The sequence below is a fragment of the Tursiops truncatus genome, chromosome 6 (assembly GCF_011762595.2).
Source record: "Tursiops truncatus isolate mTurTru1 chromosome 6, mTurTru1.mat.Y, whole genome shotgun sequence".
Classification (NCBI taxonomy): domain Eukaryota; kingdom Metazoa; phylum Chordata; class Mammalia; order Artiodactyla; family Delphinidae; genus Tursiops; species Tursiops truncatus.
Genome location: NC_047039.1, coordinates 15,681,122 through 15,704,206, shown reverse-complemented (window position 1 = coordinate 15,704,206; position 23,085 = coordinate 15,681,122). Strand labels below are relative to the sequence as shown.

The 23,085-nt window shown below is 47.5% G+C and overlaps 1 protein-coding gene across 2 annotated transcripts in view; it reads right to left on the bottom strand.

The window, feature by feature from the left end:
- Window positions 1–10,538, bottom strand: part of PEBP4 (phosphatidylethanolamine binding protein 4) — a 213,738-nt gene extending 203,200 nt beyond the window's left edge. Inside the window, exons 1-3 of one of the 2 annotated variants that reach the window (XM_073805836.1) lie at window positions 10,401–10,538; window positions 10,179–10,315; window positions 4,946–5,072 (exon numbers count right to left, since the gene is read on the bottom strand). In XM_073805836.1, the coding sequence (XP_073661937.1) occupies window positions 4,946–5,072; window positions 10,179–10,297 (246 nt within the window). In that variant the 5' untranslated portion in view covers window positions 10,298–10,315; window positions 10,401–10,538. Of the gene's footprint in view, window positions 1–4,945; window positions 5,073–10,178 lie in introns of both variants that reach the window. The other variant, XM_033857669.2, reaches the window with a different exon arrangement.
- Between the last annotated feature and the right edge of the window lie 12,547 nt (window positions 10,539–23,085).

Here is a 23,085-nt window from a genome sequence, read left to right as displayed (position 1 = left end):
TCAGCAGGTGCTCTCCCTGACTCCAGCCTCACCTTTCTTCCATCCTCCCACCTGCACCTCAGTGACCTACCCAAGTGACCTTCCTGAATTGCTAATCCGATCACATCCACCAGCCTAAAAATCGAACGGTGACGCCCCTTCCCCAGTCTGGCTTCACGATAAAATTCAGACTCCACGCCAGGGCCCACGAACCAGCATCTGTGGCCCCTCAGAGCATGGTCCTGCCCTCTTTGGAGCCTCATCCCACACCTGGCCAACCCTGCTCCCCTGTCTATCCCCTGCCGAGTCACCAGCACAGGTCAGCTTGGGGTCACCCCCTCCTGGAGGCCGCTCCTGGCCCTCGTGGTACCTGAGGTTCCTGTCCTGAAGCACTGACACCGCGTCCCCGCTATCCGTCCACCTGTCTGTCTCCCCACCTTAGACTTGGGAGCTCCGTGACGGTGCCCTTTATCTTTGAATCTCCAGCACTAAGAGGGTGCCTGTGTGTTCCATCTGTATTTGCTAGTGAATCATTTCACATCCCCAGCACCAAATTGCGCGCCGGCGGCTGTCCCAGGAGCAAATGCATTTAGCTGCCCCGGCACGTGTGCACGCTCCCTCTCGGCATCTTTTCCTGAACGAGCCGGGTGGGCCTGCCTCACCCGTCAGGGGCTGCTCTGACCAGAACTACCCCGCGTGTCGGCACCCCGTGTCCTGCCTCTGCTAACTACTTCATGACGGCAGCAGCTCCCATTTTTCTCTCTGTGCGTAAAAAGAAGGATGGGAGGTGGGCCGGGGAGCTCCGAGGTCTCTTTCATCGAGGAGCGTCTGTGACCCTACCACACGTGGACGTCTCCACATTTCCAGGGCTCTAGAAGATTTGTGCCCAAACTTGTGTCTCTACCTTGGGCTGCCAAGGGCAGGGAGGTGGTCCCCAAAAGGCAGCCACAGAGATGCTGCAGGCCCAGGGTGACATGGGGACGTGCCTGCCCGGCCCGGGAGGAGGACACTCGGGGTCACCAGCTTTCTGGGGAGGAGAATAGGGCTGAGCCGAGTCTGACTGGAAAGCCAAGGGACCGCAGGAAGGACAGCTGTGGTCTGCGTTCCTTCCTTCTAATGCAATGCACGTTCCCCACGTAACGGCAATTTCTTCCCTTCAAAAGGATTCCAGCGGGTTAAATTCAAGGTGAAGACTAAGCCCCAGTTAAGAAGCTTCTGGAGGGCCTTTCAGTCTTCACTGGCTTGAGAAGGGATGCATTTCGAGACGTCTGCCTCTTAATGTTTGTCACAGCACCAGGGGAGGAAAGCTTCCTCTTACCTCAGCACCTCTCTCAGCCCTCAGCGGCTGTCGGCACCAGGACCATCCACACTGTCCTGCACTACTCTGCCTTCTCGGGAGCCCACCTGACTTCCTCTTCTCTCTCTGCTTCCTCCTATCCACCCCAGACCCCATCCACCCTGGCGGAGGAGAGACTAGTGCTGACCCGGCGTTCTGCAGAGGCGCCAGCACACCCGGCAGCTTAAAGTGCAAACCACCGGGCTCACACACCTCAGAGCTCCCCCTCCAGAAGGCGTCCGTCCACCTGCCGTTCATGCACTCCTTCATTCATTCATTCGGCCACCTGGCCACCCAGTCAGCCAACGCGGGGTCTGCGATGCTGGTAGGGACTGTGGGTGGTTCAAAGAAATACAACACATGGTCTTGCTTTCCTAGAGCTTATAAACTGGTTGACGCTATGGGAGATATGAATAAGCAATACAAGACAGAGGCAAGTAAACACTGGGTTTGGAGGGTAGGGGAAAAACGCTTGGAGAAAGAAGAGACCTGACTGAGATGGGGGTGGGACCCAGAGGGAGGCAGTCAGGGAAGGCTTCTTGGAGGAGAAAGCATCTTGGTAGGGGCAGGGTATCCCAGAGTACAGGGTCCAAGTCTGGGGAAGTGGCCTGAGCAATGGTGTGCAGGCAGGAAGACCCCTGCTGGGCACAGAGACGCTGTCCCCTGACCTCTGGGCCCCTCCTTCCAGGGCTTCGGGGCTTGCTCGGTGGGGGGGCTCCCTGAGCATGTCCACTGGCAGCTGCTGCTTTGGTGGCATTGTTTTAATCCCCTTTGAAGCGAGGCACTGTCTCCACATAGCCAGTCACCAACCTCTTGCTTTTTCCATCAGGCCCTGTCCCAGAGGAAATGCCTTCATTTTCGTCTCTGTTACTAAGGACTCAGGCTCCCCCGCCCCCACTTTTGAGGGGCCCTGCACCTTCTCTTGTTTTTCCTATCCAACATCCTTTCCCCCTTCTGATAACCTGCACCTCGATTCTCCTTTGGGGGAACCATCCTCTTCTGCTCTCAGCCCTTGTAGATTAAGTGGGACTGCCCAGCATCACTGTTTGGGTCAGGGACGGTCATGTAATCCAAACAGGACAAGTCTTGGGACCTTTAATGGTTGGATGGGGCCAATCTATTGCCAGTGGGTTCATAAACTAGTAAAACATAACTCTGAAGATGATGAGGTCATCTTTGGCACCAAAGGAAAGAGTCTATTTACATAAAAAACGAGCACAGAAAAAAAGTAGAGAAAAGGGACAGATAGATTCCTGGTGACGTCGTTTGAGCACCTGGATCCAGCCATGCCTGAAGTATTCCCTGGAGCTTTCAGTTTGTGAACCAGTAACACCTTCCCTCTTTTTTGGCACAAGCCAGTTTGAGTTGATTTTTGTCACTTGCTACTAACAGTCTTGACTAAAGAAATACTTAACTTGACGAGCACATTAAATGAAACGACACATGAATAGTCTCCAACATAAAGAGTAAGTACCACACGATAAATGGAAGCTTTTGATACTCTAGCTGAACCTGCCTTCTCAAAGGGCAAATTTCCATAAACTTTAGTTCTATAGCAGTAGAATACTACTTTTTCTTTCTTTCCACCACTCTGACCAAGCCGTCCTTTGTGAAATCTCTGCCCTCCTTGGATTTCTTAACCTCAGCTCTGCATCCTTCATCAATCTCCCGATTTTCTCCCCTGCCCCACCTCTGAGCTGAGACAGGATAGGAGATTTCAGGATCTGGAGGGGGTGATATCTTCTCTGCGTTTTGTGTCCGTACCCCAGGACAATCAGTACCACCTAGACTGGATCAAATGCAAAAGCTTCCCAAACGGGCTTTAAACGTGCCCCTCCTAAGGGCACCAGGTACTCAGGAAAGTCTACACTGCCATCTAGTGGACATCTGTAGCAATAGCACATGGGATGGAGCTCTTGCCTTAGACTCCCTCTCGGGACAGTCACTGGACTGTGAAAGTATTTGGTCCAAACTCTTCACTCCTTAAGAACAAGTGAATTAAGGGTGAAGGTGAGAGTCTTGTCCCATGGGACGGCGTTATACTCTTCCCTAGAGGATTAGGCTCCTGCCCTGCTCCTGTCCTGAGTTACAATCACCGAGGCTTACGTTTCCTCTGCTTGTCCTGCCCGTCCAGGGGTGTGACCCAGCCCAAGGGTTTCCGGTGGGGAGGGCTGACGTATGCGTGTGTGCACATGCATGTGCATGCGTGTGCATGTGTGCCAGGCTTGGGAGGATGGAGGGAGAGGACACCCAGAAGGCGTCTTCATGACTTGCTTTCTTAGCCTCCCAGAGGAAAGGATGTTTGTCACGGTGACAAACACAATAGCCTGTCAAAGGCTATTCATGTTCTTCATGTTCTCAGCCTCATAAATTGAGACATATCGCCACTTATTTGTTCCCTGATAGTGAAAGGCAGTTAAAGAAAGAAAAATCTCGGGAATTCCCTGGCAGTCCAGAGGTTAGGACTCAGCACTCTCACTGCTGGGGCCCCGGGTTTGATCCCTGGTCGGAGAAACAAGATCCTGCAAGCCCTGAGGTGCTGCCAGAGAAAAAAAAAAGAAGAAGAAAGAAAAATCTTCCCCTCTGCTTCCTAGTAGTCTGTGCAGCTCCCCACCCTAGAACCTGTTATCTAGGTATACCTGTGTTGACAGCCCCCAGGCTGGACCGACAGAAGGGAGGAGCCCTCTGTGGACTCTCCCTGCCACGGTGAACAGAGGGGACCAGGAGGCTGACCGCAGTGCGCATGTGGTCACATCCTGACCATGACCCTTCTGTCTCCACGCCTTTGTGGCCTGAGTCCTGGACACATCACAGTCCTTGTGCCTAGGTTGACACTGGCACCTCTGACTAAAACACGCAGACAAAGTCACCCTCCACCCCTGACACTATGGGGGCTCAGCCTAGAGTCAAGGAAGAAAGAGACATTGACCAGGACACTGGAGCAGCTTCCCCAGCAGCTGCAGCCCCGTTTCCCACTCCCCAGCGCCCTTCCCCAGGTTTATCGCATCCCCAAGCCCAGGGAAGCTTCCAGAACAAGATGGTGCCAATCATTTCCCAGCAAAAGGAATAGTTATTGACAATTCTTAAAATGTTTCTATTTTTTATTTCCTACCCCTCGGGGCAAACTTCTGAGTAACTGTCATATTGCGATGCCCAAGAGTCAAGGGCACTGACCTCTGCTTGCTTAACCTATGTGAGAGGCGCTGCCCGTTAAGAGCCAGGTCCCTCCCCATTCAGATCGCTCTGAAAGCCCAGCCACTCTGCACCCTGAGAAGCAAGTCCCCACGAGCCCCTCTCTCCTCCTTCTCTCTGCCGACTCCAAAGCACACCCTGGCTGGTCGCCACGTTGACTGAGGAGCCAGGCTCAGGGGCCCAGGAGAGGGAGAGGCCCCGGCGGAGCGGCCCCTGAGCCCCACCAAAGCTCCCGCCCGCAGCCCTCCTACCCACCCCACCCTCCTCCAAGGCGGCGGGGCTGCTCTAAAGAAGGCACGTGCTTATGGCAACGGCCATCTGGTACCACCAAAGCCAACCCAGCTGGCTCTGCACGTGGCTTCATGTCACCCAGATGAGCAAACCCAGAGGGAACTCGAGACCCATGACCCTCCCATCCAGCCAGGCTGGCTCACTCACGTCCAAGGCCCCAGGGAACTTGACGATCGGCTCGGTCCAGTAGGTGATCTTCTGTCTGTAGTTGTTGCATTCCGGAACAACCATGCAGCCGAGGTTCCCCAACTCTGGGTAGAAAACCTTAAGGCCCCTATGGAGAGAGGGAGGTGGTTGGCCCATGTCAGGATCTTAGGGGAGCCCGGGGTGCGTAAGGCTTCAGTCTGACCTGTGTAGCCTGAGTTACTTGACCACTTGTGACTCAGTTTCTCTACCTGTAAAATGGGGACACTAAGGATACCTATTTGTAGGTTCGCTAAGAGGAGTAAAATGGTGATTCGTGTTTACAACGGAGCCTGGCAGGTTATCAGGGTTCAGAAAGTATTCGTTACTGTCAGTGTTTACTTCTCAAAAAATATATACATCCAGAGGCAAACCTGGTCAGTGTCTTTAAAGTAGGACTGGGCGTATAAGAACAATATATTCACATTGCTTTTCTGGAATGTTCTTATTACATAAAGAAAGGTTTAGCCAGTTAGCACAGGCTTCTTCATGGGCACAGACTTCTCTGGCCCCTAACTAATCAAGACCCTCTCCACACCTGCAAATCCCACCAGTAATTAAATCACCCACTTCTTTGGGTGATGCATTGCCCCTACCCTAGGCTCTCAATCTGCCATTCACTGTGCTTTCAAAATGCAAATATCTCTCAGGGGGGAAAATATCTAGTCCCTAAGTCTGTGGTATGCATCCATTTATCTACTTTCTCCCTGAGAAGCTCTGAACTGCACAAGTGCCCTGAGAACTGGGCTTGCCGTGCAGGCTGATCCCACACCTTCACCAGGGTTAGACTTAAGGGCTCACTTGTATTTGAAACTCAGGGATGGAAACCAGGCTTTCAAACAGATACAGGAAAAACACCTCTGTGTCAACTTTTTTTTTCTTTTTTTTGCTTGCCCTTCTTCCCTATCCTACTGTCACGTTTTATCACCAAGGCCTGGGGTCATTTGGTTAAGATGATTCACTCAGCCTTTCCAAAAGCCCAGCATGGCAGACCAGCTCCACAGTGGTCACCCGGAGCTGGCCACGTTTCCTGCTGGGGGTGATGCCTGAAGGGCACCCCTGAGAATGTCACTGGGGGAGTAGATCTGGAGGGGAGCTCCCGAGGTCAGGACCCGGGAGAAGTACAGGGATCACTTCCCGCTGGAGAGTCCCACATTCCCCCTCCCACCATCCCACCCCTTCCAGTGGATCCTGAGGTCCTGCCTTGGGCAGAGGTAGCCCAAGTCTGCAGACACAGGATGCCTCCTCAGACCGGCACCCCCAAGGCCAGGACTCAGGCCCCTTGAAGCAGGACTATTCACTGAAGCCAGTTTAACTCCTTGCAAGTTTACAGTAGTGCCTTTCCAATGGCATAGTTTTAATAGCTTTTAAAGAAGTTTTAGAGGATGGATTTTCATTTCTCATCACGGCAGCATTTTAAGGAATTTTTGGGTTGTTTCTGCCACAGTTCCCTGCCACTGCAGCTATCAAGATCCGAGGCTCAGAGAGGGGACCCTCTACTGGCAGAGAGATGGAGATTCAGCCCACAGCCCGGAACTGGGAGAGGCAAGTGGTGGGGAGGAGGGAAACTGAGGACCAGAGGGGGCCTTCCCCAGGGAACAAAAGTGCCTCCTCTTTTGATCCCAGTAGAACTGCTGCAAATGTTAAAACAGTTAAGCAAAATCACCGAGTTGACATTTGGTGAGTGGGCCTAAAGCCCCAGGGAGTGCCTTCACAGGGTACATGCCAGGGGACCAGGAGTGAGGTCTGTCCCCCCCAGGTCCCCGTCATACCCACGGAGCGCTGCCTGCCCAGGGATGGAAGCCCACATGTTGCCTGCAAGTCACATCCTTCAGATGAGACTGCAGCCCCAGACAACAGCTGGACTGCAGGCTCCTGAGAGCCTGGGCCAGAGGTGCCCAGCTGGGCCATGCGCAGAGAAACCGAGGCGATAAACGTGTGCTGCTGCTAGGTTTGGGGTATTGTGCCGTAGGCAATAGAGAAGGGCTGCATGGTCTCGTCTGCACTTCCCTGGGACTGGATGGTCACAGAAGTCCCTTCAGCATTGTAAGAACCAGATCAGGTATGAAAAAAGCTCCGAATCCCACCTGCCCCAAAGCGAGGGAGACCAAAAGGCCCATGGAGGGAAGGTAGCCTTCACAGAGGCGCCTGGGGGCTCGGGGGGCAACCCACCCTCTGCTGCATGGTTCTCAGTGTGGGTCTGTCTCCAACTGACTCTTCTCAAAAGCGGGGGCCCAGAACAAAGCCCCTAAGGAGGAACTGAAGGATGGGAGGTGGATGCCCAGAGAGGAAAGAGCAACGGGTGAAGGCGGGGGGCATGACATCTGTGTCCAAACAGCTGAAGGACCCTCCAGAGACTAGACTTGTTCTGTGCAGTGGCTGGGGGCAAAACTAGTTAGAATGGGGTGAAGTGAAAGAAAGGCAGCCCCCGCCTTGACATAAAGGTGTTCCCTCTGAGGGGGAAGCTTTTCAGCACAGAAGAGAGGGCTTTGGGAGGCAGGTCCTGGTCCCTGGGAGAGTCCACTGAGGCCACCAGTGCGGAGGCAGCAGGGAGAGGTCAGGGTTGGACGACTATGGTTCTTTCACTTCTGAGACCGAGCCTAGGGTTCTGACTCTCCGAGTTTTTGCCAGTCTAGTCTGGCTTTCTCAGGAGTGGGTTAGGTATTATTCTGGGAGAACTTTTCTCTTAACAATGTTTCCCCACTGCTTGTCACAGCACAAAAAATTCCTCCCTTATAGATTAATACCTTTAGGTATCGAGTCCTAACTTCAAGAATTCCCTATTAGACTCTAACAATACCCGTGAAAGGAGGTGCTTTTCTGGGGGCAGGCTCTCGGTGGAGTCAGAAGCCTGCGCTGAGCAGGGCTCTTGGGGAGGGGGCTCCAGCATACTGATCTCTCCTCTGGGGTCTGACATGTCCTTGATGTGTTCTCATTCAGTGGTGACCTTTTACAAACAAAAGCTTCCCTCGTGCAATGACGATTTACAATCAAAAGCCATCGTCCTAGCATGCAGGCTTAGTGCTGTAAGTCCATGTTTCTCAAACTGGGGATCTGCTGGTGTCTTCTAAGAAGTCCTGAGAATGACTCCTGCAATGGACTGAAAAATCATTATGTTGAAATCCCAGCCCCCCGTGAGATGGAATTAGGAAGTGGGGCCATTGGGAGGTGCTTAGGTCATGAGGGTGGAACCCTCATGAATGGGATTAGCACCCTTATAAAAGAGTCCCCAGAGAGCTCTCTCACCCCTTCCACTCTGTGGGAAACAGCAAGAAGATGGCCATCTATGAGTCAGGAAGCAGGTTCTCACCGGACACAGAATCTGCTGGTAACTTGATCTTGGACTTCTCAACCTCCAGAGCGCTGGGAAATAATTTTTTGTCCTTCATAAGCCACCCAGTCTGTGGCATTGTGTTATGGCAGCCCAGATAGACTGAGAGAGCTCCCCTTTACTTGAGATGCTCTGGGCCCTGGAGGAAGGCCAGCAGCTAAAGGTGGGTGGGGAAAGAGCATGCGTGTAGTCAGACGAGGGGGGCTGAATCCTAGCTCTGCCACTTGTCAGGTGTGTGAGCACTGTGGGCAAGATATTTAATCTCTGGGGATTCCTCATCTTCAAAATGGGGATGATAACACCTACTTGGTGGGTTATGTTAACAATGAAATAAGTCAAAGATTTAAAATCACCAGCAGAACTCCTGGCAGGTAGCAGGTGCCCCAGAGCTCCCGCATGTGCCACAGTACACAGGCCACCAGGGTGCGAGTGTGTGGGTGTCTGCAGGGCCGAGCCTGGGGCAGTTGGGGTGCAAGCTGGTCTCCTCCAGTGACCGTACACATGTGATCACGTTCTACGTGTTCCACAGTGAACATACAGAGGCGCTCTGTATGGGGCTGTGATCATAGCCCGGCCTGGCCTTGCCCTGGGCCTGCTGTCATCCCCAGCTTGCGGGGCTTGACTTGCCTGCCAGAGGGAAAGGCCTGTCCACCCGCGGGAAGGTCCCACTCAGCAGAGCACCCAGAGCATGGGTGCCCACATGGCAGGAGCAGCCGTTCCCTCCTGCCCCACACAAAACTGCACCCAGGACTGTTTCACCAGAGTTAAAAAATGTATTGATAGGAACAAAATCAGTGTCTATTTTTTTGGGGGGGGGGGAATTCAACTATCTAACTTTTTTTTTTTTTTTTTGTGGTACACGGGCCTCTCACTGTTGCGGCCTCTCCCGTTTCGGAGCACAGGCTCCGGATGCGCAGGCTCAGCGGCCATGGCTCACGGGCCCAGCCGCTCCGCGGCATGTGGGACCTTCCCAGACTGGGGCACGAACCCGCGTCCCCTGCATCAGCAGGCGGACTCTCAACCACTGCGCCACCAGGGAAGCCCTATCTAACTTTTTAAGGGAAAACATTTTTCTTTCTAAAAGTCATGTCTGTAAGAATTCAAATGTACTCAAGGAGACAGAATAAGAAGTGAGAGTCCTTGAGCCGCTCTGACCTCTGATGGCCTCAGTGGGATGCCAGTGTCCTCGGCCACCAGGCTGGCAGAGGGTGTTGGCAGCAACGTGGCCTGGGCAGCCCTCAGGATGGCCCATGTCTCCAGGACAATGAAGACTGGCTTTTCTGACCCACAGTGGGTGAGGAGAGAGCTGACTTCTGACGCAGAGGAGGAGAAGCTTGCACCGTTGGAAGGAACACAGCCAGCCTCCCACGCCCAGCCTCTTCTTTGAACGACGTCCAGTGGCCACACTCCTGCCTGTCCTGACATTCCCGGGGCCTTGTTAGAGAAAAGCAAACAACCACCTCTCACGGGGAGGGTACCATCACACACCGTGTGTCAAATGCCACTTTTCTTTAAAATGCCACTTTGTTGGGGGGAAGGAGCCTTCAAGGCTGTAGGCAGGGATGGTCTCTCTTGGGCTCCCAGCAGGGAGGGTGAGGCCAGCCCCACAGGGCCCCTCCGGTGTGGAGGCCCCAGGGGGAGCCGGCCAGGTCCGTGTGCCCTCCCGATCCTGGAAGAACCGCCGTCTGGACGGACGGCCCGGGCCCGTCTCAAAGTCCTTCCCTGGGTGTTGTCCTCCAGCCGGGTGGCCCCAGAGCTGACTCATGCTCTGCCTGTCCACAGAGGCCGCCTTGTGAGGCAGTGGCCCTCGGTTCCCGGAGCCCTCCTCCCTCTGCCCTCTGGGGTAGGGGGGCCGCCCAGCCTTACTTGCAGAGGACAGCGTCGTTGTCAGGCAGGGCTTCGTACACGCACGGGTCCTTGTTCCCCTCGTCTCCGGTGGCCATCATCGTGAGGCCCAGGAGCAGGGCTGCCACGGCCAGCCTCATGGTCCAGCTCTTGGGCACCTGGAATGGAAGGAGCCCGTAGTGCTGCTGGCCCTCTGCAGGGGGCGCCCTTCCCACTCTGCAGCCCCCAACCCTGGGGGCCCACCTGGTGGGACAGAGCCCTCTGCTCAGCAGGGAGAAAGGTGGGCGCAGCCTGGGCTCCGGCAGCTAATCCGCCACCGGACACAAGTATCTTGGGCGGCCCTGGGCCTCCTCCCAGCTGGACTCAACTGACAGTCGTGGCCGAGGCCCCGCCTCCACGAGAGCAGGGCCGTGCCGTCACTCTGTCCTGCTGCCAGGGCACAGAGCAGGCTGCAGAGCAGGAGGGTTTACACAAGCCTCCTGCGAGGCCCTCGTCCTGCACACACACCACACACACACCCAAGTTGCCCCGTGCGCGGTCAGTTGGCTGAGGGCCAGCCCACTCCTTTGGCTTTAAGGCAAACCCTGGGAGGCTGGTGACCCCCGGCTTCGGGTTCTGGGGGTGCTGATGAGGGCCCCAACTTGCTGGGTTTTCTAGGAGCAGGAGTGAGACTGGGCTGTGCCCCTTGCACAGCTCTGCTTCTCCCACCCACAGCTCCTCTGCCACCTGTCTTGACAACCTTGGGGCTGTCGGACGGTGGCCGTGGTTGGACGCGGTGACCCCGTGTAGGAAGGGCTGCTGCACGAGGGGTAGAGCCGCCGGGCCCCGGGCCAGCTCCGGAGGGCCAGCTGAGGACAGAAGGGCGCGTCCCGCTACAGCTTGCCGTGGTGCTGAACTCAGCACTCTCCCAAAATAATAGTCCCTGGAGAAGAAGGCCAGCAGGGCTGCTCGGGAAGGGGGCCGCGTGCACAGCGCTGTGCTGGGAGGAGGGGGTGCACCCCGAACCAGTTGGCTGGGACCGCAGGGCGGCCTGCATTCCCTACGGAACAGGCCAGCAGGAGGCAGGAGTGTGTGGAGCTCTGACTGGATCCAGAGCGGGTGGGAGTGGGCGCGATGGGGGGAGATCAAAGACGGTTCTCCCACCTTGGGGGGATGGATGGGGGGGACTGAGGACTCCTGGGTTCTGCTCTGAGCTCCTACACAGGGCTGGAGGGCCCCATGCCTCTCTAGAACACACCACATTCATCCTTCAAAAACAAGTGATCCCGTTGCCCTTGCGCTTGGCTAAGGAAGATGAGATCGTAGCTCTGCAGTCTATGCAGCTAGATCTTTAGAGAAACCGTTTTCAGCTGAGTTTGCTTTCCGCTTGAATTCCTGCTTCCAGGATCCCAACTTCCAGCAAAAAGCCTTTCCTTGAGGTTACAAATGAAACACATTTCTCAATAATCAGACTCCCTGAAGTATGACTAGGGCTCCTCCATAGACCCTTCCCAAGATCTCCCCTACTGGAGAGTGTCTCCTAGCAGCCTCCCCACAAGACGGTTGTGAAAATAAAATGAAATGAATTATGTAAGGCACTTAGTAAGGTGCCTGGCACATAGAGAATGCTTAATAATTAATGGATAGTGTAAATATTCTTCCACAGATCCATCCATCCCTTCATTCATTCCCACACAATCCATCTCACCAGCAGGTAGGAGCACCTCCTATGTGCTGAGCCCTGGGCTGGTCCCCAGGCATGGGCTGACCATGGTCCCTGTCCTCATGGAGCTCACAGGACAGCTGGAGCCAGAGGGTGATGGTGCCAGAATGGTCATCCAAGGCCAAGAGACTCCCGTCTTCAAAGTGGCAGCCACTAGAGATGCCAGAACTTTCATGGGTGCCAACAGCTCTTAGCCCCAGTGACGAATGGCTGTCGGGAGGTGGGGGCCAGTCCACGGTGCAGGCTTGTTCCTGTGGAGCCCACTCACGTCAGCAATTCCTCCCTACTCAGTGAGCACCAGGCTTTTAGTACTGAATCCTCATGATGATGATTTTCTGAGGTAGGTACTCTTATGATCCCATTTTACAGAGGGGAAGACTGAGGCACAGAGAGGTTAGCTGACCTGGGTCACATGGGTAGTAAGTGGCCAACCTGGGATTTGAACCCTCGCTGGCTGACTCCATGCTCCTTAACCATTTTGCTCTACTGCCCCCTCTTGCAGCTCCACTGTGCCTCCACTTACTCCCCCTCTATGCCCTTTGTTCTTGGAATAAAGTCCCAAATCCTCCAGGTGTCCCACAATGCCCTGCAAGATCTGGCTCTTCCTGCCTCTCTAGCCACGTCTCTCTACTCTCCGCCTGTCCTCAAACTATTTCCTGCCCCAGGGCCTTCCTATGCTCCGCCCTCACTTCCCAGTCCATCCTGGGGGATCCCGAAGGGTCATTTCTACAGAGAAACTTGCTCTGACACCGAGACTCCGTTAGATTCCCGTTATGCAGAATCAGAGCAATTTACTCCTTTTCTTATTGTTCTTATATGTTTGTAAAATAGTTTTGTAGTTATTTACTTAGTGATTTGCTTATAGTCTCCCCATCCCCCAGCCTACAAGCTTCTCAGAGGCAGTACCTAGTCTGTGTCTAGCTTTCCCTGGTGGGCCTAGATGCTAAATAAATTCTTGTTTGAATGCCTGACAAACTTGCCACTTCTGTTTCTGATCGTCCTCATTTCACTTAATAGCTCCTAACTCTCTATAAATATCAGAAGGAAGCTAACCACTCAGGTTGGCCTCGGGCCCTGGATCCCTTTTGCTTATTTATCTAACTTTTTTTGGCTTGTTTTTGTACGGAGAGATCTGACAGAATGCAGCGGTTCTTGGTGTTTTTGAATCTGATCCTTTCCTTGGGGAGTTACAGGACTTGGCTTTGAACTCAGAGTCCAAGATTGGAGAGCCACATTCAAGCCTGGGGAGCACAGCTCCCCATTTCCATCACCAGCCTGTTTTGCTCAATTGCTTCACTCTAGAGGCACCATCTCCAGACCCCTTGGTGCCCATCCCTGAAGCTGCCTTCTCCCCTTCAGTCACCTGGGCTGAGACCACCTCCCAACACCATCAATAAGGCCAAATCGGTTGGCTTCCTGAGATGTCCTGCTCCTTCCAGACACCTGGATCTACTGGACCAGTGCTCCTGGAACACTTTACCCCCCTCCCATCCCTCCAGGCCTCCTGTGCCTGACACCCCCCATCACTGCCCAAGTGTCACCTCCTTTCTCTACCCAGACGCCGACTCTCATGCTTTCCCTCTCTCCTCAACCTTTCCATTTATGCCTTCAGGAATCGCTGTACTGCAGGGACCAAATTCCCCCTCATTCTTTTCTTTCATCCCTCATTAAAAAAAAATTGAAATATAATTCACATACCATAAAATTCACTCCTTTAACGTGTACAATTCAGTGGGTTTTAGTACAAAAATTACTAAAGGATGTGCAACCGTCATCACTAATTCCAGAACATTTTCTTCACCCCAAAGGAGCCCAAATAACTCATTAGCAGTTGCTGCCCATTCCTTCCTCCCCCAGAACCTGGGAACCACTAAATCTTTCTATCTTTGTAGATGTGCTTATTCTGGACATTTCATATAGATGGAATTATACTATATGTGTTCTTTTGTGACTGGCTTCTTTCACTTTAGCATAGTGTTTTTAAGGTCCATCATGTTGTATCATGTATCAGTACTTCATTCCTTTTTATGGCTGAATAATCTTCCACTGTATGGATATACGACATTTTATTTATCCACTCAGTTGATAGACATTTGGGTTGTGTCCACTTTTTGGCTATTACTAGTAATGCCTTTAAAAACATTTGTGTACATTTTGCTTTGTTTTGCTTGTGAACCTATATTTTCAATTCTCTCCGGTTATGCCTAGGAGTAGAATTGTTGGGTCATATGATAATTCCATGTTTAACAGTTTGAGGAACTGCCAGTCTGTTTTCCAATGTGGCCGTTACATTTTACATTCCTGCCAGCAGTGAGGGTTCTAATTTCTCCACATCCTCAGTAGTGCTTACTGTTTCTTTTTTAATTATAGCCAGCCTAGTGAGCATGAAGTGGTATTTTATGTCATTTTGATTTGCATTTTAATAACGATTAATGACGTGGAACATCTTTTCATGAACTTTTGGCTCTTTGTATATCTTCTTTAGAGAAATGTCCTTTCAAATCCTTTGCCCATTTAAAAAATTGGTTGTCTTCTTATTGTGTAATATGGGTTCTTTATATATTCTGGATGTTAGACACTGATAAAAGTGTTTTGATATTTATAGCAAACACCTTTTAACCGCCCCTGAGTTTATGTTAATGAGGTGACTTTTGGAAAGCACCTAAGCTGGTTGCCAGGGGAACCAAACACGTGATTGGAGGGTTGGAACTTTCAGTTCCTCCCACCCCTTCACCTCCACGGAGGAGAGAGGGGCTGGAGATTGAATCAATCACCAGTGGCCAATAATTTAATCGATCATATCTATATTATGAAACGTCCATGAAAACCCAAAAGGATGGGATTCAGAGAGCTTCTGGGTTGGTAAACTTGTGGAGATTTGGGGAAAGTGGCACACCCAGAGAGCATGGAACCTCCACGCCCCTTCCTGCGTACCTCACACTACACATCTCTTGTATGTGAGGCTGTTCCTGAGTTATATCCTTTTGTGATAAACTTGTAATCTAGTAAGTAAAATGTTTCTCTGAGTTTTGTGAGCCGCCCTAGCAAATTAATTAAACCCAAGAAGGGGTCATTGGAACTTCTAACCTATACCCTGTAGGTCAGAAGCCCAGGTGACAACCTGGATTTTGATTGGCACCAGAAGTTGGGGCCAAGTCTTGTAGAACTGAGCCTTTAACCTGTGAGAGCTGATGCTACCTTCAGGTAAGTAGCGTCAGAATTGAGTTGAACTGTAGGATACCCAGATGGTGTCAGAGAATTGCTTGGTGTGGGGGAAAAACTCACACATTAGAACTGGTATCAGAACTGTGGACCCTCGTTGGATATTTGATTTGTAAATATTTTCTCCCATTCTGTGGGTTGTCTTTTTCTTTTCTTTATAGTGTACTTTGATACACAAAGTTTTTAAATTTGATGAAGTCCAATTTATCTATTTTTTCTTTTGTTCTCCATGCTTTTGTGGTCATATGCAAAAAATCGTTGCCAAAGCCAGTGTTATGAAACTTAACTCCTATGTTTTCTTCTAAGAGTTTTACAGTCTTGGCTCTTACATTTACATCATTGATCCATTGACTTATTTTTTGCATCTGGTGTTAGGTAAAGTTCCAATTTCATTCTTTTGCATGTAGCTATCCACTTGTTCCAACACCGTTTGCTGAAAGGACTTTGCTTTCCCCACTGAAACCCCTTTACCTCCACCTCCTGCCATAACCAGAGCCTCCCTGTCCCCTTGAGAAGCTGCTTCTCCATGTATCTCAGGTTTGGGAGGTAAGGTCAATGAGCACCCCCACTCCCCTTTGGTGCTTCTAGACCATGATCTTTCAGCCTTCTTGTCAAAATCTAAACTTCATGGGGCTTATTCCATCTGAAATACTTCTAATCAGTGTCATCTGCCTTCCTACCACTCCTTGCTCACTGAAGACATTGCTACTTGGCATGGGGACTTTGTTTCCTGCTCCAAGTCTTGCTATCGACCCTGGGTGACATCTGTATCTATGGGTCACCTCTTCCAACACCTCCAGACTCTCTTCCCATGGCGACTTCTTAGACACTGTCATCACTGAAACCATTCCATGCCAAAAATCTTAAATTCAAGCAGCCATTCTGATGACAACCTCTTCTCCTTCCTAGTCACTCATTTTGTTACTCCCACTGCATCTGGTCTTCCATCTCATTCCGAACTTCAATCTTTTAACCACTCTCCTTTCTCCTTATCTATGTTGGTGCCTGGGTCCTGGGAACGTTCATTTCTACTATTCACTTGCCAACATCTAAATTGCTACCTCCTTACCCTCATGTTGTGGCTGTTGAGTGTAACTCCAATTTTGGACCAGTCCAAGGGTCTACCTGCTCCACTCTGCACCCTTGCTGCTCCCCACTCCCACTTATCTTCTTGGTACTTTACACCTTCTACAGAGCCTGGTGCAAAAGGATGAGGAAAAACACTGTGCTAAGTGAAAGAAGCCAGTCACAAAGACTACATATTGCATGATTCCATTTATATGAAATATCCAGAGTAGGGAAATATATAGGGAGAGAAAGTTGATTAGCTTAAATCTGGGGGTGGGTGGGTGGGTTAATGGGGAAGATAGGGGTGATAGCTAAAAGGTATGAAGTGTCTTTTGGAGGTGACGACAGTGTTCTAAAGTGGACTGTGGTGATGGTTGCATACATCTGTAAATACACTAAAAACTGTTGAATTATACACTTTAAAAACCATTAAATTATACACATTTAACTTATACATACATACAATTTGGTGAATTGTGTAGTATGTGTAACATGTCTCAATAAAGCTGTTTAAAAAACAATCCAAGGGGGACTTCCCTGGGGGTCCAGTGGTAAACAATCCACCTTACATTGCAGGGGATGTGGGTTCGATCCCTGGTCAGGGAACTAAGATCCCACATGCTGTGGGGCAACTAAGCCCACATGCCAAAACTACTGAGCTCACGCACCTCAGTGAGAGAGCCCACATGTCACAAACTACAGAGCCCACGTGCTCTCACCCTGTGTGCCACAACTACAGAGCCCACATGCCCTGGAGCCTGAATGCCACAACTAGAGAAGAGAAAACCTGCACGCCGCAACTAGAGAGAAGCCTGTGTGCCACAAAGAAAGATCCTACATGCCTCAATGAAGATCCCGTGTAACACAACTAAGACCCAACGCAACCAAAAATAAAATAGTAAATAAATAAATAAATAAATATATCTTTAAAAAGAAAAATTCAGGGACTTTCCTGGTGGTCCAGTGGATAAGACTCCACACTTGCAATGCAGGGGGCCTGGGTTTGATCTCTGGTCAGGGAACTAGATCCTGCATGCATGCTGCAACTAAGAAGTACGAAGACCACAACGAAGAAGTCTGTGTGCTGCAACTAAAGGTTCTGCATGTCTCAATGAAGATCCTGCATGCCACAACTAAGACCTGGAGCAGCCAAAATAAACAAACAAACAAAAACCTAACTAAATAAAAACAATCCAGGTAACATATGCAAAATGATGGACTAGGAAGTAAAGCTGTCACTGTGTGCAGATGACATGATACTATATAGAGAAAATCCTAAAGATGCCACCAGAAAACTACTAGAGCTAATCAATGAATTTGGTAAAGTAGCAGGATACAAAATTAATGCACAGAAATCTCTTGCATTCCTATACACTAATGATGAAAAATCTGAAAGAGAAATTAAGGAAACACTCCCATTTACAACTGCAACAAAAAGAATAAAATACCTAGGAATAAACCTACCTAGGGAGACAAAAGACTTGTATGCAGAAACTATAAGACACTGATGAAAGAAATTAAAGATGATATAAACAGATGGAGAGATATACCATGTTCCTGGATTGGAAGAATCAATATTGTGAAAATGACTATACTACTCCAAGCAATCTACAGATTCAATGCAATTCCTATCAAATTACCAATGGCATTTTTCACAGAACTGGAAAAAAAAAACTTTTAAATTTGTATGGAAACACCAAATACCCTGAATAGCCAAAGCAATCTTGAGAAAGAAAAATGGGGCTGGAGGAATCAGGCTCCCTGACCTCAGACTATACTACAAAGCTACAGTCATCAAAACAGTATGGTGCTGGCACAAAAACAGAAATATAGGTCAGTGGAACAGGATAGAAAGCCCAGAAATAAACCCATGCACCTATGGTCAATTAATCTACAACAAAGGAGGCAAGAATATATAATGGAGAAAAGACAGTCTCTTCAATAAGTGGTGCTGGGAAAACTGGACAGCTATATGTAAAAGAATGAAATTAGAATTCTCTAACACCATACACAAAAATAAACTCAAAATGGATTAAAGACCTAAAAATAAAACCAGATACTGTAAAACTCCTAGAGGAAAACATAGGCAAAACACTCTGACATAAATCACAGCAATATCTTTTTGGATCTGCCTCCTAGAGTAATGGAAATAAAAACAAAAATTAAAAAATGGGGCTTAATTAAAATTAAAAGCTTTTGCACAGCAAAGGAAACCATAAACAAAGCAAAGAGATAACCTACAGAAAGAGAGAAAATATTTGCAAATGATGCGAACGACAGGGGATTAATCTCCAAAATATACAAACAGCTCATACAGTTCAATATCAAAATAAGCAAACAACCCAATAAAAAATGGGCAGAAGATCTAAACAGACATTTCTCCAATGAAGACATACAGTTGGACACAAAACATATGAAAAGGTGCTCAACATTGCTAATTATTAGAGGAATACAAATCAAAACTACAATGAGGTATTACCTCACACCGGTCAAATGACCATCATCAAAATATCTACAAATAATAAATGCTAGGGAGGGTGTGTAGAAAAAGGAACCCTCCTACACTCTTGGTGGGAATGTAAATTGGTACAGCCACTATGGAGAATAGTATGGAGGTTCCTTAAAAAACTAAAAATAGAGCTACCATATGATCCCACAATCCCACTCCTGAACATATATCTGGAGAAAAACATAATTTGAAAATATACATGCACCCCAATGTTCATTGCAGCACTATTAACAATTGCCAAGATGTGGAAGCAACCTAAGGGTCCATCAACAGATGAATGGATAAAGAAGATGTGGTATATATACACAATGGAATATTACTTAGCCATAAAAAAGAATGAAATAATGCCATTTACAGCAACATGGATGGACCTAGAGATTAACATACTAAGTGAAGTAAGCCAGATAAAGACAAATATCATATGATATCAGCTATATGTGGAAACTAAAAAAATGATACAAATGAATTTATTTATAAAACAGAAATAGACTCACAGACATAGAAAACAAACTTATGGTTGCCAAAGGGGATGGAGGGGGATAAATTAGGAGTTTGGAAAAAAAAAAAAAGAAAGAAAGAAAAGAAAAAGCTACTTTCAAAGTAGTAGAAAATTGCATGACGTGTTCACTTGCATTTGCCCCACCCCCTCTTTGGCATAGTTCAGTCTTGCTTTGGAGGAGACTGCAACCCAGTTACCAGTTTTCTCCCTCAAATCAGAGGGAGCAGAGAAGACCTTATTGCAGTGTTCTAACCTATCAAGGAATTGTCTAAAGGACTAGTTTCTGTTTTGCCTAACTCAGATCTCAGAGGGGATAAGGAGTGGGCATTGTTCACAAAAGCTGCAGGGAAACTACAGATCCACAGACACCTGGGGCAAGAGATTATGGGTGAATACACATAAAAGGCAATCTAAGGCCCCAAGCAGAAGCTAGGATGAGACTCTTGGGGAAATTAAGACATTCAAAAACAGCTGTATATGTGGGGGAATTGAAAAAGCCACACGCAGGTCCAGGCAAGACACATGCTCAGAAAAGACCTGAGAAGACCTTAAGTTTTCACCTTGGGCTGATCCCTAGACCTAGAGCATACCCAGCTAATCAGTGAGGACTTCTCTGGCACATAGGCACTCTTAAAAGACTGGGAGAGGTGCTTGTTTCATTTAAATGCCCGGTTTTCAACAACAACAACAAAAGAAATCACAAGGTACAGGAAAACAAAGCCCATTCAAAGGAATAAAGTAGGTTGACACAAACTGTTGCTGAGGAAGTTCATACATCAGACATATTAGACAAAGAGTTTAAAATAACTGTCTTAAATATACTCAAAGAGCTAAAGGAAAATATGGACAAAGAATTACAGAAAATTGGGGCAATAATATATGAACAAAATCAAAATATCAGCAAAAATATAAAAAATTATAAAATGGAACAAAACAAATTCTGGAGCTGAAAATTAACTGAAATGATCAATTTACTAGAGGGGTTTGGTAGCATTTTTTAGCAGAGAGAAAAACATCAGTGAATTTGAAAATAGGAAAATAGAAATTATTGAGTCTGAATAGCAGGAAGAAAAAAGAATGAAGAAATGTAAACAGAGCATAAGAACTATGGGACACTATCAAACAGACCAATATATGCATGATGAGAGTCCCAGGAGAAAGAGAGAGAAGGGCCAGAGAGATTATTTGAAGAAATAATGGCCCCAAACTTCCTAAATTCAATGAAGTCCATGAATCTACAAATACAAGAAGCTCAAAAAACTTCAAGCAGGATAAACTAAGAGAGACCCATACCAAGACGCATAACCAAACTGTTGAAAGACAAAAATAGGATTTTGAAAGCAGCAAGAGAGAAGGGACTTGTCATGCACAAGGGATCCTCAATTAGATTATTAACTGATTTCTCAGCAGAAATCTTGGAGGCCAGAAGACATTGGGATGATATATTTAAGATATTTAAAGAAAAAACTGTCAACTGAGAATTCTATATCCAGCAAAACTGTCCTTCAAAATGAGAGAGAAATTAAGACATTCTTAGATAAACGAAAACTGAGGAAATCCATTACCTATAGAGTTTCCCTGCAAGAAGTGGTTAACAAGAGTCCTTCAGGTTGAAATGAAAGGACAATAGACAGTAGACGAAGATATAAAGATCTCAAGTAGGGGTAAATACATGGGCAAACATAAAAGCCAGTATTATTATAATTTTTGTTTGTAATTCCACTTTTTAAAAGTATAGGATTTAAAAGACAAATACACAAAAGTAATTATAGTTATATGTTAGTGAACAGACATATAAAGATGTAATTAGTGACATCAATAACACAAAGTGGGGGGTATAGTTACCCAGGAGTAGAGTTTTTGTATGTGATTGAAGTTAATTTGGTATTCATTCAAATTAAATTGTTATAACTTTAGGACATTATATATAATTCCCATGGTAACCACAAAATATATCTATAGGATATACACGAAAGGAAATGAGAAGGAAATAAAAACATGTCACTACAAACTTCCAAAAAATTAAGGTGGAGGGAGCACTTCCTAAGTCATTCTATGAGGCCAGCATTATCCTGATACCAAAACCAAAGACACTTTAAGAAAGGAGAACTATGGCCCAATATTCTTTATGAATACTGATGTAAAAATCCTAGCAAATTGCATTCAGAAGCATATTAAAAGCATTATACAACATAAACAAGTGAGATTTATTTCTGGAATGCAAGAATGTTTCAACATACAAATGTCAATCAATGTACTACCACAATCAGTCAATGTAATTGTGTTTATTCTGTTAATATCACATTAATATCACATAATATCACATTAACAGAATAAAGGGAAAAGCCACATGATTATCTCAATTGATGCAGAAAAAGGATTTGATAAAATTCAACACCTTTTTTTGATAAAAACACTCAACAAACTAGGAAGAGAAGGAAACATCCTCATTCAATATGATAAAGGCCATATATGAAATACCCATAGCTAACATCATACTCAATGGTGGAAGACTGAAAAATTTTCCCTGAAGATCAGGAACAAAACAAATATATTGGGCTTCTGTGGTGGCGCAGTGGTTAAGAATCTGCCTGCCAATGCAGGGGACACAGGTTTGAGCCCTGGTCCGGGAAGATCCCACATGCCGCGGAGCAACTAAGCCGTGAGCCACAACTACTGAGCCCATGTGCCACAACTACTGAAGCCTGCTTGCCTAGATCCTGTGCTCCGCAACAAGAGAAGCCACCGCAATGAGAAGCCCAGACACTGCAACGAAGAGTAGCCCCCACTCGCCACAACTAGAGAAAGCCCGCGTGCATCAACAAAGATCAAACGCAGCCAAAAAAAAAAAAAAAGATATAAATATTAAACAAACAAAAACAAATGTATTACCTTGCCAGGGATGCCATAGCAAAATATCACAGACTGGGTCACTTAAAAAATAGAAATTTATTTTGTTATAGTTCTGGGGGTTGGAAGTTTAAGATCAAGGCGTCAGCAAAGGTGGTTTCTCCTGAGACCTCTTGGCTTGCAAATATTTATCTTTCTCACTGTGTCTTCACATGGTTTTTTCTCGGTGTGTGTGCAATCCTTGTGTTGCTTTGTGTGTTCAAATTTCCTCTTCTTACAGGATGTTAGTCATATTAGGGCCTATCCTAATGGTCTTATTTTATCTTAATCGCTTCTTTAAAGGCTCTACCTCAAAATATAGTCACATTCTGAGGTACTGAATGTGGTTAGGGCTTTGATATATGAATTTTTGGAGAACACATTTCAGACCATGACGATAAGGATGCTCACTTTTACCACTACTATTCAACATACTCTTAGAAGTTCTAGCCAGAACAATTACATGAAAAAAAAAAAGAAATAAAAGGAATATTGAAAAGGAAGAAGGAAAATTATCTCTATTGTCAGATGACACAATTTTATATGTAGAAAACTCTAATGATTCAGAGTGAATTCTGCAAAGTTGCAGGATATGAGCTCAACACACAAAAATCAGTTGCATTTCTATACATTAAACAATCGAAACAGAAGTTAGGAAAAAAAATCCATTTAGAAAACCATCAGAAAGATGAAATACTGAGGAATTAACTTAACCAAGGAGGAGAAAGACTTGTACACTGAAAATTACAAAATGTTACTGAAAGAAATTAAAGAAGACACAAATTAATGGAAATAAATTCTGTGTTCATGGATTGGAAGCTTTAATGTTGTTAGGATGTCCATACTACCCAAAGTGATCTGCAGATTCAATGCAATCCCTATCAAAATACCAATGACATTTTTCACAGAAATAGAAAAATCCATCCTAAAATGCATATGGAATCCCAAGGGACCCTGAATAACCAAAACGATACTGAAAAGAAGAATAAAGTTGGAGGATTCACAGCTCCTGATTTCAAATGTTAGTACAAAACTGGGG